At 50.3% G+C, this 14,900-nt stretch overlaps 1 protein-coding gene across 2 annotated transcripts in view; it reads right to left on the bottom strand.

The window, feature by feature from the left end:
* TBC1D9B (TBC1 domain family member 9B) overlaps positions 1-13,515 on the bottom strand; it is a 47,403-nt gene extending 33,888 nt beyond the window's left edge. For both annotated transcript variants that reach the window (XM_047865565.1, XM_047865574.1), the window contains exons 1-4: positions 13,324-13,515; positions 9,838-9,948; positions 3,956-4,074; positions 716-944 (exon numbers count right to left, since the gene is read on the bottom strand). In XM_047865565.1, coding sequence (XP_047721521.1) covers positions 716-944; positions 3,956-4,074; positions 9,838-9,948; positions 13,324-13,441 — 577 coding nt within the window. In that variant the 5' untranslated portion in view covers positions 13,442-13,515. The remainder of the gene's footprint in view (positions 1-715; positions 945-3,955; positions 4,075-9,837; positions 9,949-13,323) is intronic.
* Between the last annotated feature and the right edge of the window lie 1,385 nt (positions 13,516-14,900).

The raw sequence follows: 14,900 nt of genomic DNA, 5'->3' as shown, positions 1-14,900 counted from the left end.
ATGGAGGGACCGGCCCCAAGAATATCTGGGGTGACTATGTGTCCCACAAATGATTGAAGGGTAACACAGATGAACATGGGAAGTGAGCTGAGACCCTGGTCCAGAGAAGCCCACCTAGTGGGAGTGCGCTGACAGAGGGGACGTTGACCCCTGCCTGGTGAGGAGGTGGGAGGGGCGGGGTGGAGAGGGAAGAAGGGCAGGTGGAAGGGTGTGTCAGATGTGTGCCTGGTGGGACAAGGCCTTGCTGGGCTCAGGAGGGCTGAAGCCCTGGGAGCTCTTTCCTGGGGTGATGTAGCAGCAGAGGGCGCCAGCCTTGTGTCCGGAGGCAGGGAGGGTCCTGCAGCAACAAGGCACCCCATAACCCAGAGCCACTCAGGGATGGCAGGTGCCCTTGGATATTCCACTTAAAGGAGAGAAGGGAGCCCCCGTGCAGTCACTCTGTGAGGAACCACGTCGATGGATGGAGGTGGGATGGGGAGCCCCCAAGAGCCAGGTGCAGACCTAGCTCAAGTCTGGGCCTCCCTACTGAGAGCCAGTGAGGTGCACTGGGTTTCGGGGAGATCCTCTGGTGTGTGTGTGGAGACAGAGTATCTGGGGGCCGAGAGGAAGGAAGGCACTCAGGAACCTGAGAGATCTGGAGAGGTGGTGAGTTTTCTGGGGTGGAGAGGCAGTGGGGAGAGAAGCTGAGGATGACGGGCCTGCCTGCCGCACTCACCTTCCTTCCCCAGCAGGAACGAGTAGAAGCACAGGTGGTTGACGGTCAGGTAGAGCCAGCCCTGCCGGGGCACGCGACCTTTCCAGTAGCTGCAGGAGTAGTAGTTGACCAACTTCTCCCCCTCCGGCATCCCGAACTGTTTCCGCATCTTCAGCTCGGCCTCCTTGAACTTTCCGGGGTCCTCATCTCCCTGGGGCTGCAGGTTCTTGTTCTCTTCTGCGATGATGCCCTGGAGGAGGGCAAGGGAACTGACTCCTGGCCTGCCCAGGGGTTTCTGTGGCCCCAGGGAACCCAGGCAGTGGGACCCAGGACTCTCGTTCACTGGCCCCAGGGCCACAAGCATGGGAGGCCCAGTGGGCAAGGCTGGGGCACACGGTTGGACAGACAGACCCCAGGCAGATGCCCTCAACTCCCTGAGCGAATAATACTTCTAGCATGGCTGGCTTGAAGTAGTGACTTTAAAAATAAACATTTCTTCTTCTTTTTTTATTTTTTGAGAGAGAGAGAGAGCATGCGCATGTGTGCACGGGAACAGGGAGGGGGAGAATCCCAAGCAGGCTTGGCGCTGTCAGTGCAGAGCCCGATATGGGGGGGGGGGGGGGGGGGGGCTCAATCCCATGACCCTGGGATCATGACCTGAGCTGAAACCAAGAGTCAGACGGTCAACTGACTGAGCCACCCAGACACCCTTAAACTCCTGAATTGGTTGGCTTAAAGTTTTTTAGGGCATTTCTCTCTCCTTTTTAAAACTCTGCTTTTTTAGGGGCACCTGGATGGCTCAGTCGGTTGAGTGTCTGTCCAACTTTGGCTCAGGTCATGACCTCATGATTTGTGAGTTCAAGACTGCATTGGGCTCTGTGCTGACAGCTCAGAGCCTAGAGCCTGCTTTAGATTGTGTGTATGTGTGTGTGTGTGTGTGTCTGTGTGTGTGTGTGTATGTGCTGCTCCCCTACTCGTGCTGTCTCTCTCTTAAAAATAAACATTACAAAAAATAAAAAAAACCAACTCTGCTTTTTTATAGATGGTTCTCATATTTCATTCTTTTCATTGCTTATTTGAGGTTTCTAGCTTTGGTCCTGGATCCCTTTTGCCACAGGTTTATGTCTTAGCTGGTTTTCAGGAAGTGTTGCCTGTCTGCATTGTTCCTTTGTTTCCTATGCAGTTAACTTCTGCCCTTTGTGATTTCCTTCAAATTTCCTGATTTCTGGAGTCAGAAATGCTAACTTACTGAACTGGATGCCTGGCTCATTAGTTTCCACCTTTTCTTTTTCTTCTCATAAGATTTAAGGCTTCAGGGGCACCTGGGTGGCGCAGTCGGTTAAGTGTCCGACTTCAGCCAGGTCACGATCTCGCGGTCCGTGAGTTCGAGCCCCGCGTCAGGCTCTGGGCTGATGGCTCAGAGCCTGGAGCCTGTTTCCGATTCTGTGTCTCCCTCTCTCTCTGCCCCTCCCCCGTTCATGCTCGGTCTCTCTCTGTCCCAAAAATAAATAAATGTTGAAAAAAAAAAAATTTAAAAAAAAAAAAGATTTAAGGCTTCAGATGTTCTGTGTACTGTTTTTGCTGCAGTCCACAAATTCGGATATGCAGTAGTATTTTGACAATCATTCAGTTCTAAGTATTTTCTTTTTTAAAAAATTTAAGTAGGCTCCATACCCAGTGTGAAGTCCAGTGTGGGGGCCTGAACTCACCACTCTGAGATCAAGACCTGAGCTGAGATGAAGAATCTGATGCTTAATCGGCTGAGCCACACAGGCACCCGAGTTCTAAATATTTTTTAATATGCATTTCTTCTTTAACCCATGAGTCATTAAGAAATTTTGTTCTGTTTTGTTGGTTAGTTTGTTTGGGTCTGGCATGGAGGAAACATTTAATAATGTTGCTGCTTCATCATCATCATCAATATTCTTATTTTTAAGCTTATTTATTTACTTTTGAGAGATACAGAGATAGCATGAGTTGGGAAGGGGCAGAGAGACAGGGAGGGAGAGAGAGAATCCCAAGCAGGCTCTGCACTGCCAGCACAGAGTCCAATATAGGGCTCAAACCCACAAAGCTGAGAGATCATGATCTGAGATGAAACCAAGAGCTGGATACTTAGCCAACAAGAGCCACCCAGGTGCCTCCGTTATTATTATTAAGTTAAGCTCCACTCACAATGTAGAGCTTGAACTCACATCCCCAAGGGATCAAGAGTCGGGTGCTCTACCGACTGAGCCAGTCGTTATTATTATTATTATTATTATTATTGCCCAGCTTGCTCATTAGGAGAATAGAGACTTGCCTCTGCCCTCCTTGCCTTTCTTCGTGCAGCTAGAAAGGCAATGCAGGTCTTACTCTGAACCCCAAAGCACACGGGGAAGAGCCGAGGAACTATTGGTGTCATCTGCCCAGGTCTGGAAAGTTCTGGCATAAAGAAGTCACAGGGCCTGCTCAAAGCAACTATGCACCGCGAAACTTGGACTCAGTAAGAACCCCCAAGAAATCTAACTGAAGGCAAAATAACTGAACAAAAAGAAGACACACATGAGCATGCACTTAGGTAGATGTTCCTTACAGTGTTAACTGTCCCCCTGGAAGAGGAAACAACCCAACTATCATTGCATCAATTTTTATGCATATTCCACTAAGTATAACATATATGACCTAACCAGTCCCCTGACATAAAGCGCTCAGTACGGTACTCCATAAATGCTACGCTAGCAAGAAGTACCGCTCTCATTTTGCAGAACAGATAGCAGCTGCTTCCCCTCCTACCATAGGCTGGAAGGTGCCGTTTCCAGTCTTTCTGCTGACAGTGCTGCAGAGTATGTGTTATTCTGCACGTATGACGACACCATATGGTAAATTCCAAGGAAGGGAATCACTGGGTCAGAGGGTGCACACATTTTTAAGTAGTGTTCGTTTTGTAAATGAGACATGCCTCCAACTATTCTATCACTTCCATCTTCTTCCTGTTACGGTGGCCAAGGCATTGGCCATGAGAGCTGCTCCTTTGTGGGGAATGGAAACTCCCAGCTAAGCTTGGTCAGACTCCTGCAGCTGGCCAGGAGAAGCAGGGACCTGTGTGGCAAGTTCAAATGCCCCTTTCAAGACTGAGAGAACGGGAGTGAACACTGCCTTCCATTTCTAGTAAACAGAGAGAAGACCTAACCACACTGTTTGGAGGTTAAATAAGATGATACAGGTGAACCTGCCAGCCCAGAGCAGGAGCAGGAGCCAGTGGTGGAAGTTGAACCTTACGTGTATCTTGCCCTTGACGAAGGTGGTGATATCTTCCTCATTGTCAAAGATGGACAGCGTCTGGAGTAAGTTATTTTCCAGCCATTCCCAGTGCTTTGTGATCTCTTTGCGGGAAGAACCTAGGGAAGGTTTGGTGGAGTAAAAAAGAGGAAAATCATTAAAATCACCAGGCCTTAACCATAAATTCAGAGACTAAAACAGATGACCTAATTTGCTATATCCAAAAGACTCCAATCTTCAGGCTGCTAACTCTTTTCCTACTTAAACTTTACATACAAGGGTGCCTGGGTGGCTCAGTCAGTTAAGTGCCCGACTTTGGCTTAAGTCATGATCTCGTGGGTCGTGAGTTTGAGCCCCACATTAGGCTCTGGGCTGACAGCTCAGAGACTGAAGCCTGCTTTGGATTCTGTGTCTCCCTCTCTCTCTGCCCTTCCCCTGTCCTCACTCTCTCTCTCTCTCTCTCAAAATTAAATAAACATTAAAAAAACCCACAACTTTACATACATAACAGTAGTCATGAACACGAAAAATGGTTCAGGCAGAATTGTAGAGAGTCATGTGGAACATAAAGCCTCCATTTCCCCTAACACCAAGTAAGAGTCATCACTAGCTTCCTACATGCCCTTCCAGAAATAGTCTATAGATCTGCAGGTTTGCTTAGTTGTAAAGATTTCCCTTCCAGATAAAAGGACTTGATGTGGTCTTTGATATATAGGTGATTGACCAGACAGTCAGACTTGTAAGTGCCAGCAGTTTCAGGAGCATTCAGGTGTCCACAGATGGCAGCTGGATGGAGCTTCCTGTAGGACTCCAGGCCCCTGGCCAGCTGGTCTTCTGTGGGGCAAGCCAGAGGCTCTCACCTGCTCTCTCTGAAGCCAGAGGCACCCACCCAGGCCTTTGCCTGCAAGGTCCTCCTCACCATCCCTTTCACACCCAAGCCCTTCTCCTGCCCCCTCCTGACCCCTGCAGCTTCTGGCTAGTCCCCAGTTTCAGCCCGCCTAGGAGGTAGTCCCTTCTCTCCTCAGGGAAGGGTTCTGGAGGGCACAGCAGCTCCAGTGGTAATGGAAAAACTTAGGGCAGTTTTAATGCCGCTCCTGAAGGGTGGGGCAGCTGTTTTCTCTGCCCCCTCTCCCCAACTGAAGGAACTGGGAGGGGAAGCAAAGGGATGACAGGAGTCTCTGCCTGGCTTCCCCTACCTCTTTGGGATTTTGCCTGTGCCTGGCAGGGAATTTCACTCAAGAACTGTTTTCTTTCTCTTTTCTTTTTTTAAGATTTTAAATTTGATTTATTTGGAGAAAGAGAGAGGGGCACGTGTGCAAGCAGGGAAGGGTCAGAGAGGGAGGGAGAGAGAGAATCCCAAGCAGGCTCTGCACTGTTGGTGCAGCGCCTGACACGGGGCTCAAACTCATGAAACCGTGAGATCATGACCTGAGCTGAAACCAAGGGTTGGATGCTTAACTGACTGAGCCACCCAGGCGCCCCTCAGGAACTGTTTTCTGAACGAATGAACACCAGAAGAGTGAAAGCCCTGCATCCTTCTCAGCTGATCAGTTTATGGACTGTGAGTGCCCGTGGTAAGGCCCACAGATTAAGCATGGAGGGAGCCTGAGTAAAGACCCAAGTCCAATTTTTGCTGGGTGCCTGATTCTCTGCCACCCCATCCTTCCCTACCTATCAACAACCTTCCACCAGCTGAAGACTCAATCCTGACCCTGCCCTGACCAGGCCAAGTTGGTCCCTACCATCAACTCTGTCCCAGGCATCTCGCTCACTGCTCTGGGACATGTCACAACCCAGCTGGTCTTGGTTAAGGTTGATTGTTCCTTTACATTTACCCAAGGAGTTCACTACTCTAGCAATCAATACTGAGTTAAGACCCTTCCCCCCTCCCGTGGGCCAGTGTGAAGATGCCCACGTGAAGGCAATTAAACCCAGATTCATACAACTGTCAGTGAGTCACAACAGACAATCAAAATTACAGGCATAATTCCACCCACAATTTCCTTCTTCTCCCCCCATTTTTCCTTTGGACTTCTTTTATGGCCTCCTTTCCCTGGTGCACAGAGGCCAAGGTCTTGTTGGTAGAAGGGATTTCTCTTTCTCTCTCTCTCTCTTTTTGCCAAGAACCTGCATTTGAATTTGGAAGTTAAATTTGCAAGTGATACAGCTCTAGAGTCATTGTCTTTCATGCACACATTCCTGGCAACCTCAAACAGAAGAAATCTTGTCCACACTGTCCACTGTGTGAATCTGTCTGCACTTTGAGTATAAATATTTACCTATGTGCATTCAAAAGAATTATCAGTTAGAAGTAACTCAATCTTCCCTTAGCACTAAGTAAACACAAACTATGCCATCTTTATGTTAGGTTCAGAGAATAAAAAAGATAGCTAATCATTATTAAGTGCTACTTCTGTTTTCAGAACTTCTCATGGAATATCTTACTTTCTTCTTAGAGAACCTCGGAGACAGTACCATTATTTTTGTTTTATAGGATGGAGGTGAGGCACAGAGAGGTTAAGTGAGTTGCCCAGTGTCACACAGCTGAGATGTGACCAAACCATGGTCCTAGCCCAGGCTGACTGGTTGCTCAGACTCTACCCTTGCCCTTAGGGAGCTGCCAGTCTAGGGTGAGAGCCAGTGAGCCCTTAGTGTAAAAGTGCTGGTAAAAGTACCCCAAACATGGTGAGTCTGGAGTAGCAAGAAGGAAAAAGTGGATACCTGGGTCTGGGGAATCTGGTTTTCCATAGGAGCTGACACTGGGCGGGTTCTCAACAGAGTACAAGGTTAGGTGGATGTGGGGGGGACACTACACATTGGCCAGGACAGGTGTGTCTGGTCTGGCTGAAGGCCAGTTGTGAGATGAGGGAAGGACAGAAATGGAGGCAGGCTGGCCCCAAAAGTCCTTTAATGGAAAGCGAAGGAGTCAGGATTCACTGGGCAGGTGTCAGCATGACCGTGTCTGGTTTTGCAGAGCTGAAGGGGAAGGAGGGAGGCACAGCAGAGGTCAGGGCAGGCTTGGGGGGTGTGGTAGAAGCAGGAGTAGGTCAATGTGTGGCCTGAGGCTAAAGACTAAGGCTCCCTAGCACCAGGCCCTGCTAGTTCCCACACTGCCACAAGCATGGCCTTCCTCTCACTGCCATGGATTGTCTCTTCCTCATCTGCTGAGAAGGAACATTGCTGAGACAAGGGAAAATCTCAAGGGCCCATTTTATTAAAAAAATTAAAAAAAAATTTTTTTTCTTAACATTTATTTATTTTTGAGACAGACAGAGACAGAGCATGAACAGGGGAGGATCAGAGAGAGAGAGGGAGACACAGAATGTGAAACAGGCTTCAGGCTTTGAGCTGTCAGCACAGAGCCCAACGCGGGGCTGGAACTCACGGACCGTGAGATCATGACCTGAGCCGAAGTTGGACGCTCAAACGACTGAGCCACCCAGGTGCCCCTAAAAAATTCTTTTAAAGTATTTATTTTTGAGAAAGAGAGAGAGAGAGCATGAGCAGGAGAGGGGCAGAGAGACAGGGAGATACAGAATCAGAAGCAGGCTCCAGGCTCTGAGCTGTCAGCACAGAGACTGACGTGGGGCTCCGACTCATAAACTGAGAGATCATGACCTGAGCCGAAGTTGGACGCTTAACTGACTGGGCCAACCAGGGGCCCAAAGGACCCATTTCATTTCTTTATTTTAAAGTTTTATTTATTTAAAGTTTTATTTATTTGAAAGAGAGAGAGAGAGAGAGAGAGAGAGAGAGAGTGGGGGTGGGGTGGGGGGGAGGGGCAAACAGAGGGAGAGAAAATCCCAGTCAGGCTCTGTATCCTCAAAACAGAGACCGATTCAGGGCTCAAACCCACCAACTGTGAGATCATGACCTGAGCTGAAATCAAGAGTCAGATGCTTAACCAATTGAGCCACCCAGAGGCCTCCACAAAGGCCCATTTTAGAGTAACGTGTCTCCTTGCAGCTCAGGCACAGGATAACCTCCCTGGGTCCCACCCCATAGGAAGCCCCTCTCTCAGGCAGACTCTGGAACCAGGAGAGCAGGGGTCCCAATTCACCCCCACCTGGTCTTGGGCAATCCCAGACTTTGAAGCCTTTGTTGATTCCTACACAGGGGAAAGGGCACCTCTGTTCAGGTGCCAGGGAGGAAGATGACTTTGGAAGAAGGGGTCTCAGCTGTGAACACTCTTATCCTTTCTCAGGCCTCCTAACCCTCGCTGTGCCACAGTTTCCTCATCTTCAAAATACAGGGAAAAAAAAAACTCACAAAAAACAAAGTTTCACCTTCTCGAGTTTTCGGGAGGTTCACATAAGTGCCTGGCCTGCTGCATGTGCTGTCTGAGTGCTGGCTGTGACCGTTAATGTATCCCAGTGACCTCAGCTGGGTTGGTACCCACTGAAAGAGGACCTCCTCCCAGACTCTAGGGAGGGCTGAGCGTGTCTCCTCCCAGGTGGATGACTACTGCCGGTCCCATTATTTACGGCAGCTACTTCTGTAAAGTCTCATGAACAATACTGACCTCAGGGGAGCTACAGGGAAGGCTAAGCTCCTGTAAACCTGTGGTCGCAACATTTTCATCAACCGATCAATACATGACTTTGTTTTATGTGGCTCTCTGATTAAAGGCACCCTATTTAATATATATTAATTCCCTAACGTGGAACTCATGGCTAGCAGCTCTGTCTGTAACACATGCCTGAATGAAGCTTCTCTAACACACCTACTTTCTCTATGAGGCACATCACACTTTTTGTGCTTAGGAACCCAGCCAGCACCTTGGCATTACATTTGGGTCCACTTTATTTATTTGTATTTTATTTATTCAAACAATTTTTTATGTTTATTAATTTTTGAGAGAGAGACAGAGAGAGAGAGAGACAGAGCACGAGCAGGGAGAGAAAGGGAGACACAGAATCTGAAGCAGGCTCCAGGCTCCGAGCTGTCAGCACAGAGCCCAATGCGGGGCTCAAACCCACAAACTGAGATCATGACTTGAGCTGAAGTTGGACACTTCACTGTCTGAGCCACCCAGGCACCCCAATTTATTTACTTTTAAAGTTTATTTATTTTGAGCGAGAGAGCACACTCATGCAGGGGAGGGGCAGTGAGAGAGGGAGAAAGAGAGAATCCCAAGCAGGGCTTGATCCCAGGAACTGTGAGATCATGATCGGAGCAGAAAGCAAGAGTTGATGCTCAACCAAAGAGCCACCCAGGTGTCCCAGGGGGCCATTTGAAACAAAGTCACCAACAAACAACACAAAAAAGCCCAAAGTATGGTGCTTAGACTACAGAAAGGATACTCGTTTACAGTTTGACAGCTGACACAAGAAGATAGAAAGATGGGGGTGCCCGGGTGACTCAGTCGGTTGGGTGTCCGACTTCAGCTCAGGTCATGATCTCGCAGTTGATGAGTTCGAGCCCCGAGTCGGGCTCTGTGCTGACAGCTCAGAGCCTGGAGCCTGCTTCAGATTCTGTGTCTCCCCCTCTCTGCCCCTTCCCCACTCATGCTCTGTCTTTCTCTCTCAAAAATGAATACACGTTAAAAAAAATTAAAAAAAAAGAAAGATGGCTTGTTCTTGTTCCCCCTCAGCAGGCAACCTGTGTGTTGGGTAACTCCAGTTTTTCACTGCTCCGCAGATGCACGTTCCCACCAATGTCCACAATCTCAAAGCACTACAGGGCACCTGTGAACCTCTGAGCTGCCTTCCTAAGCTGGACGCAGGCCTGGGCTGTGTGGTCTGAACGAAGGGTAGCACCAGGTTCTCTGGAGGCAATATCCAGTCCAGGAATGCAGGCTGGGTCCCCTCCCTGCTGGGGGGCCCACCTTGCTCATCTAGGGCAGGCCCTGTCCAGCATCCCTTGTGATTCAAGGCACCTACCACATGCCACTGTCCAGTAGACCTGGGAGTCCTGGGTCTGGTGCAGGATTCGATAAGGGGCCACGCGGGCACTGGAGTCCAACACCACGTCCAGGGTGCCCACAAGAAGACCTGGGAGCAGGGCAGAGAGTGAGGGTGAGGGAGAGCCACACCGGCAGCCGAGCCCGGAGGCAGCCAGAACAGTAGCACTGCCCTCAATGCCATGAGGCGATGACAGGTCTGGCATCACCCTCGTCCACCAAATAACTTCTTTTTCCTCAAAGGCCTTCAGCTGTACCTGATCCCTATCAAAAACTCCCCTCCCACTTCTTCCTGGAAGCTTCTGCTTATTCTCCTGACTCACAAATGCTTGCAGGCAGGGGCAGACTCAGGATTTAAGGGGCCCTTTTTATGAGCTTAAACAATTCTGGGGGGCCCTCTTTAGGAAAAATACAAAATTAGGTTTGAAAACAACCATTTCTTTAGAACGAGAAAGGACAAGTCTCAAATTAAAAACAAAAACAATACCATGGATATCACAAAATCCAGACAAAAAGTACAATGTGTTTTATTAACTGCCAGACACATCTCATTAAGATACATTTTTGTTTTTGCCCTGACATTTTTGGCCATGTACTCTGATGGCTTTTTCAAATATAAGACAATGACTTTGTAATATTACTTTCCATTATCAACAACAGGAAGATAATGTAGTCTTTCCTCTGCCAAGTAATCACACATTTTTATTCTGGAAAGTTTAAGGAGGTTCCTTGTGGCTTCAGAAGTCATGACTGAAGAAGACATGGCAATTTTTAGAACTGTCCAATTTGGGAAAACACTGATCTAGTTGTTTCCATCTCTGAACTGAAGCATTTTAGGACATTTCAAATTTCCCTTTTCATCACATATATCCTTTATCAATGTTGCTGTTTCCCTGACAAATTAGAAGAAATGCCTTTGACCCGTGTTTGATTCACTTCTCTTTGTTAAATTGAATTATTAAGCTATCTGAAAATCTGTTCACTGTTCCTATTTGGAATTTATTTTTTCCTTTTCATGAAGTGCTGTTTTTGGTATGATCTGGAAATATTCTGTTACCATTTTCCTGTTGATGTCAGAATGATTTTATTAACTCGACTTTAACACTTTTGGGTCATATTCCATTTTTAACTATTTTTTTCCCTCCTAAATCTTAACAAATAAAATTACTGATTACAAAAGAAGATACTCATCACCCACATCCAATTTAGGAGTCTGGAATCTCTCGCTTGTTTTATTGAAATGTTCTAAACCACCTCTCTAAATTGCAGTTAAATTGGCATATTAAAACTTCATCACGATTTGGAATAAACTTTTTTTTCCCCATGGTTTCTGTTGGGGTTTCTCTTTGGGTCTTGGAGATTTTATTTTAATCCTTATACTGTTGGCATATCCTTGTTTCAAGACCTGAAAGCTTTTTCATGGGCAGAACATCTCGTCACACTCAGAGGAATCCAGGCTAGCATGTTTGTTTTTTTTTTTAATGTTTATTTATTTTTGAGAGGGAGAGAGTGAGCAGGGGAGGGGCAGAGAGAGAGAGGGACAGAGGATCTGAAGTGGGCTCTGCACTGACAACAGAGAGCCAGACGTGGGGCTTGAACCCACAAACCATGAGATCATGACCCGAGCTGAAGTCGGGTGCTTAACTGACTGAGCCACCCAGGCGCCCCAGGGCTGGCATCTGTTTTTAAAGGCCAGCCTGAACAAAACCACATCGCTAACTGTTCCTCCCTTGGAGATACAGGGTTCAGGAAGCCAGGATGTCTATGATGGCACAAGGAAGGCCATGGCAGAGGCCATGGCAGGACTCATCACACCTAGCTGAACAGGGAGCTGAAGGAGTGGTTCCTGGTTGGGGGGTGGACACACTCTGTGGGGGGGGCACAGAGACAGGAGTGAAGTGGAAAGCACCTTCTGTGCCCAGGAAGGCGGAGCACAGAGGGTCCCACCCACCCTCTGAGATGATCTTTAGATGCACAGAGCACAGAACGAGTGCTGGAAGCACACTGGTGCTACACAAGGTACTGAGCACCATGTCTGGCTTTCCTAAATGGGCTTTTGAGGTTGACCACTGTTCAGACTCTCCAGAGGAGCTGCTGTCTAACATCCACTGAACATCCTAGTCTAGGACACAGGTCCAGCACTGGCTCCTGTGATTGTTGAGGCTGCTGGGAGGCAGCTTAGGCACTGAAGGGAACACAGTTTTCTTAGGAAGGCACAGTCCGGGAGCCTGGGGTGGCTCAGTTAGTTAAGGGTCTGACTTCGGCTCAGGTCATGATGTCACAGTTCGTGAGTTTGAGCCCCGCATCAGGCTCTGTCATAATGGAGCCTGCTTCCAATCCTCTGTTTACCTCTCTCTCTGCCCTTCCCATGCTCGAGCATGTGTGTGCGCACTCTCTCTCTCAAAATAAGTAAACATTAAGAAAAAAAAAAAAAAAGAACGGTACAGTCTCTTCCACATTAGGAGGTATGGCCAGGAAAAGTGGCAGAGAAGGTGTGTGGGAAACTCCTAGCTGCATCTCGCACGACTATTCGCTGCTAATGTTTAAAATCACAATGTTTCACAGAAATTTCTGTTGATAACCGTAAGATCTGGCAACAATGGGCCTGCAGTCTGGTATGGCAACAAAGGGCCACCTGGAAGCATAGACACTGAGCCTGCCCCAGCTCTGCACTGGTAGTGTCCACACAGGCTTGGAGCATGAGGGACCTCGGACAACCTGCAGAGAGAGGGAAGGCCCAGGGCACTGTCTCTGGATCCCACGTGCCACACAACTCCTGGAGGTGCCTGCCCACCATTAGCGGTGCTGCCCAGATGGACAAAGGGGCACCTTGGCTGGCTCGCCAGAACAGCCTACACTGGTAATTAGGCAAAGCCTCCGTCTGCGGCTCCAGGGCACCACCAAGCAAGAAAGGTGGACAAAAAGCTGGAGGGATGGGGGCTGAGGCCAGCAGCAGCTCGGGGGGGCTTCTGATCTCACTAAAAGGGCAAATCTGGGCGGAAGGAAAGACGCAAAAGAAAACGTGTGCTTGTGTCACTTGGCGCCTCTGACGTCCTGGGGGAAACTGAGGCAGACGCAGAGGACCAGGAGATGTCGCTGACTTTCAGCTGTGAAATCTCACTCCAGGAGGCTGCACACGCCTGGGCTAAGACCCGGGAAGCTCACGGGCACCGCGATCGGCCAGAGGCCGCTGCCAGCCTTCGCCTGACCTCCCGGGGTTGGCTGAAGTCGCCGACCAGCCTCCCAACGCCAGCCCCTTTGCCTTTCCCCTGTCCTAGGCCCGTCCTCACCGCGCGCCCCCCGCCCCCGGGCCCCGTCCCCACCTCCCGCCCCGGACACCCTCTTCGCCTCCCTGACCCCCGCCCTCCCCTCGCGCCCCCGCCCCGGCCCGGCCCCCGCCGCCTGCGCGCCCTCCCCGCCCGGCCCGCGGCCGCGTCCATAGGCCCGGCCGCCGCGCGCCTCTCACCCGTGAGGCCGCCGCCCTTGCCGTGGCCGCGGCGCCGCTGCAGCACGAAGAAGGGGTTGGCCCGCTCCGTCACCCAAAGCGCGTTGGCCACCAGCACCTCCTCCGGGCCCAACCACATCGTGGGACCGCTCGCACCGGGCCGAGGCCGGCCAGGCGGAAGCGCCGCCGCCGTCGCCGCCGCGCCGGAGCCGAGCGGGCGGGGCGGGGCGGGGCGGGCGGGCTGACCGGGCGGCGCCCCCTGGCGGGCGCGCGGACCAGCAAACGCCGGCTCGGGGCCCGCGGGGCGCGCGCGTCTCCCCGGGCCCCGCCCCGCCCCACTGCCCCCGGCCTCCCGCCGCAGGCCGGCCTGACCCGGCCGGGTCCGCCTCCCTCTCTCCCAAGTCCCGGCACTGTAGTGTCATCTAAGGAGCGACAGCCCAGCCCCGGGGCCATGGGCTTCTGGCCAGAATGGCCGAGTGCACAGGCCAAAGGAACTGGTCGCGCAGAGAGCCGGGGCCCTGGCGTTCTGTGAAAACCTGTCCAGGGTTTGTGGGGGAAATGTAAAGAAATAGCATTTGCAAATACACGTCCGGCTAATTGTGCTGTGCACCCCAAGGCATATTAACTTTGCAAAGGGCTTCTGGAAGGGGTTAGACGATTGCCACCATTTTCAGAATTCGGACGCTGGGACCTAAGACTAGGAAAACCTCCAGGAGCTGAGGACGGGTTGTCAGGGAGCCTCGAAGCTGGCAGGGTACATAGAAATACGTGCAGTCCCCACACATGAGAGAGAGGGACCCTGGGGCTTGGTGGTCCAAGGGTCAGGACGGGACTGGCCCTGGGACATTAGGGGTTTCTGCATAAGCATGGGTAGAGGATGTGGACCCCCTGCTTTCCCAGTGCTGGCCTGTAAGGGTCCACCCCCTCACAAACACCGACCCTTGTGAGTGAAAGAGGGAGCTGTTAATTATGTCTGGGGCAATCCAGAAGGTCCAGGTCCAGTTCGGTTGCAGGATCATGCTGCTGGCCTGAGCCCACCCAGGAACCAGCAGGCAGGCAAACCCATCGGGGCACTTTGGGATCATCTCGGGAGGCTTTAGCTGGTTGCCAATTGGGTTTCTGTCACCAGCATTCAGAAATCTAATATGATAGAAGGAAGTAAAATAGGCAGTTTTATGGTTGACAGAGTGATCAAAAGTCTTCTGAAGTATTGCTTGAGACCTTATCAAGGCGCAGAGGCCATTTTTCTTTAAGGCCTTGTAAGCTTGAACTGATAATGTGCTCTCTGGGGAGTAATCTACCCTCAGGAATTTGGAGTACTTGTTAACACCTTAGGAGGAGGTAAAGGGTTATTTTGTTCCTTCATGCCAGTGGTTCTCAAGCTTGAGCATACATCAGAATCACCTGAAAGGCTTGTTAAAACACAGATTGGTGGGCCCCACCTCAGAGTGTTTGCATTTCTTTCTTTATTTAAAAAAATGTTTATTTTTGAGAGAGAGAGACAGAGACAGAGACAGAGTATGAGCAGGGGAGGAGCAGAGAGAGAGGGAGACAAAGAATCTGAAGCAGGCTCCAGGCTCTGAGCTGTCAGCACAGAT

The sequence above is a fragment of the Prionailurus viverrinus genome, chromosome A1 (assembly GCF_022837055.1).
Source record: "Prionailurus viverrinus isolate Anna chromosome A1, UM_Priviv_1.0, whole genome shotgun sequence".
Classification (NCBI taxonomy): domain Eukaryota; kingdom Metazoa; phylum Chordata; class Mammalia; order Carnivora; family Felidae; genus Prionailurus; species Prionailurus viverrinus.
This window is presented reverse-complemented; position numbering and strand designations above follow the sequence as displayed.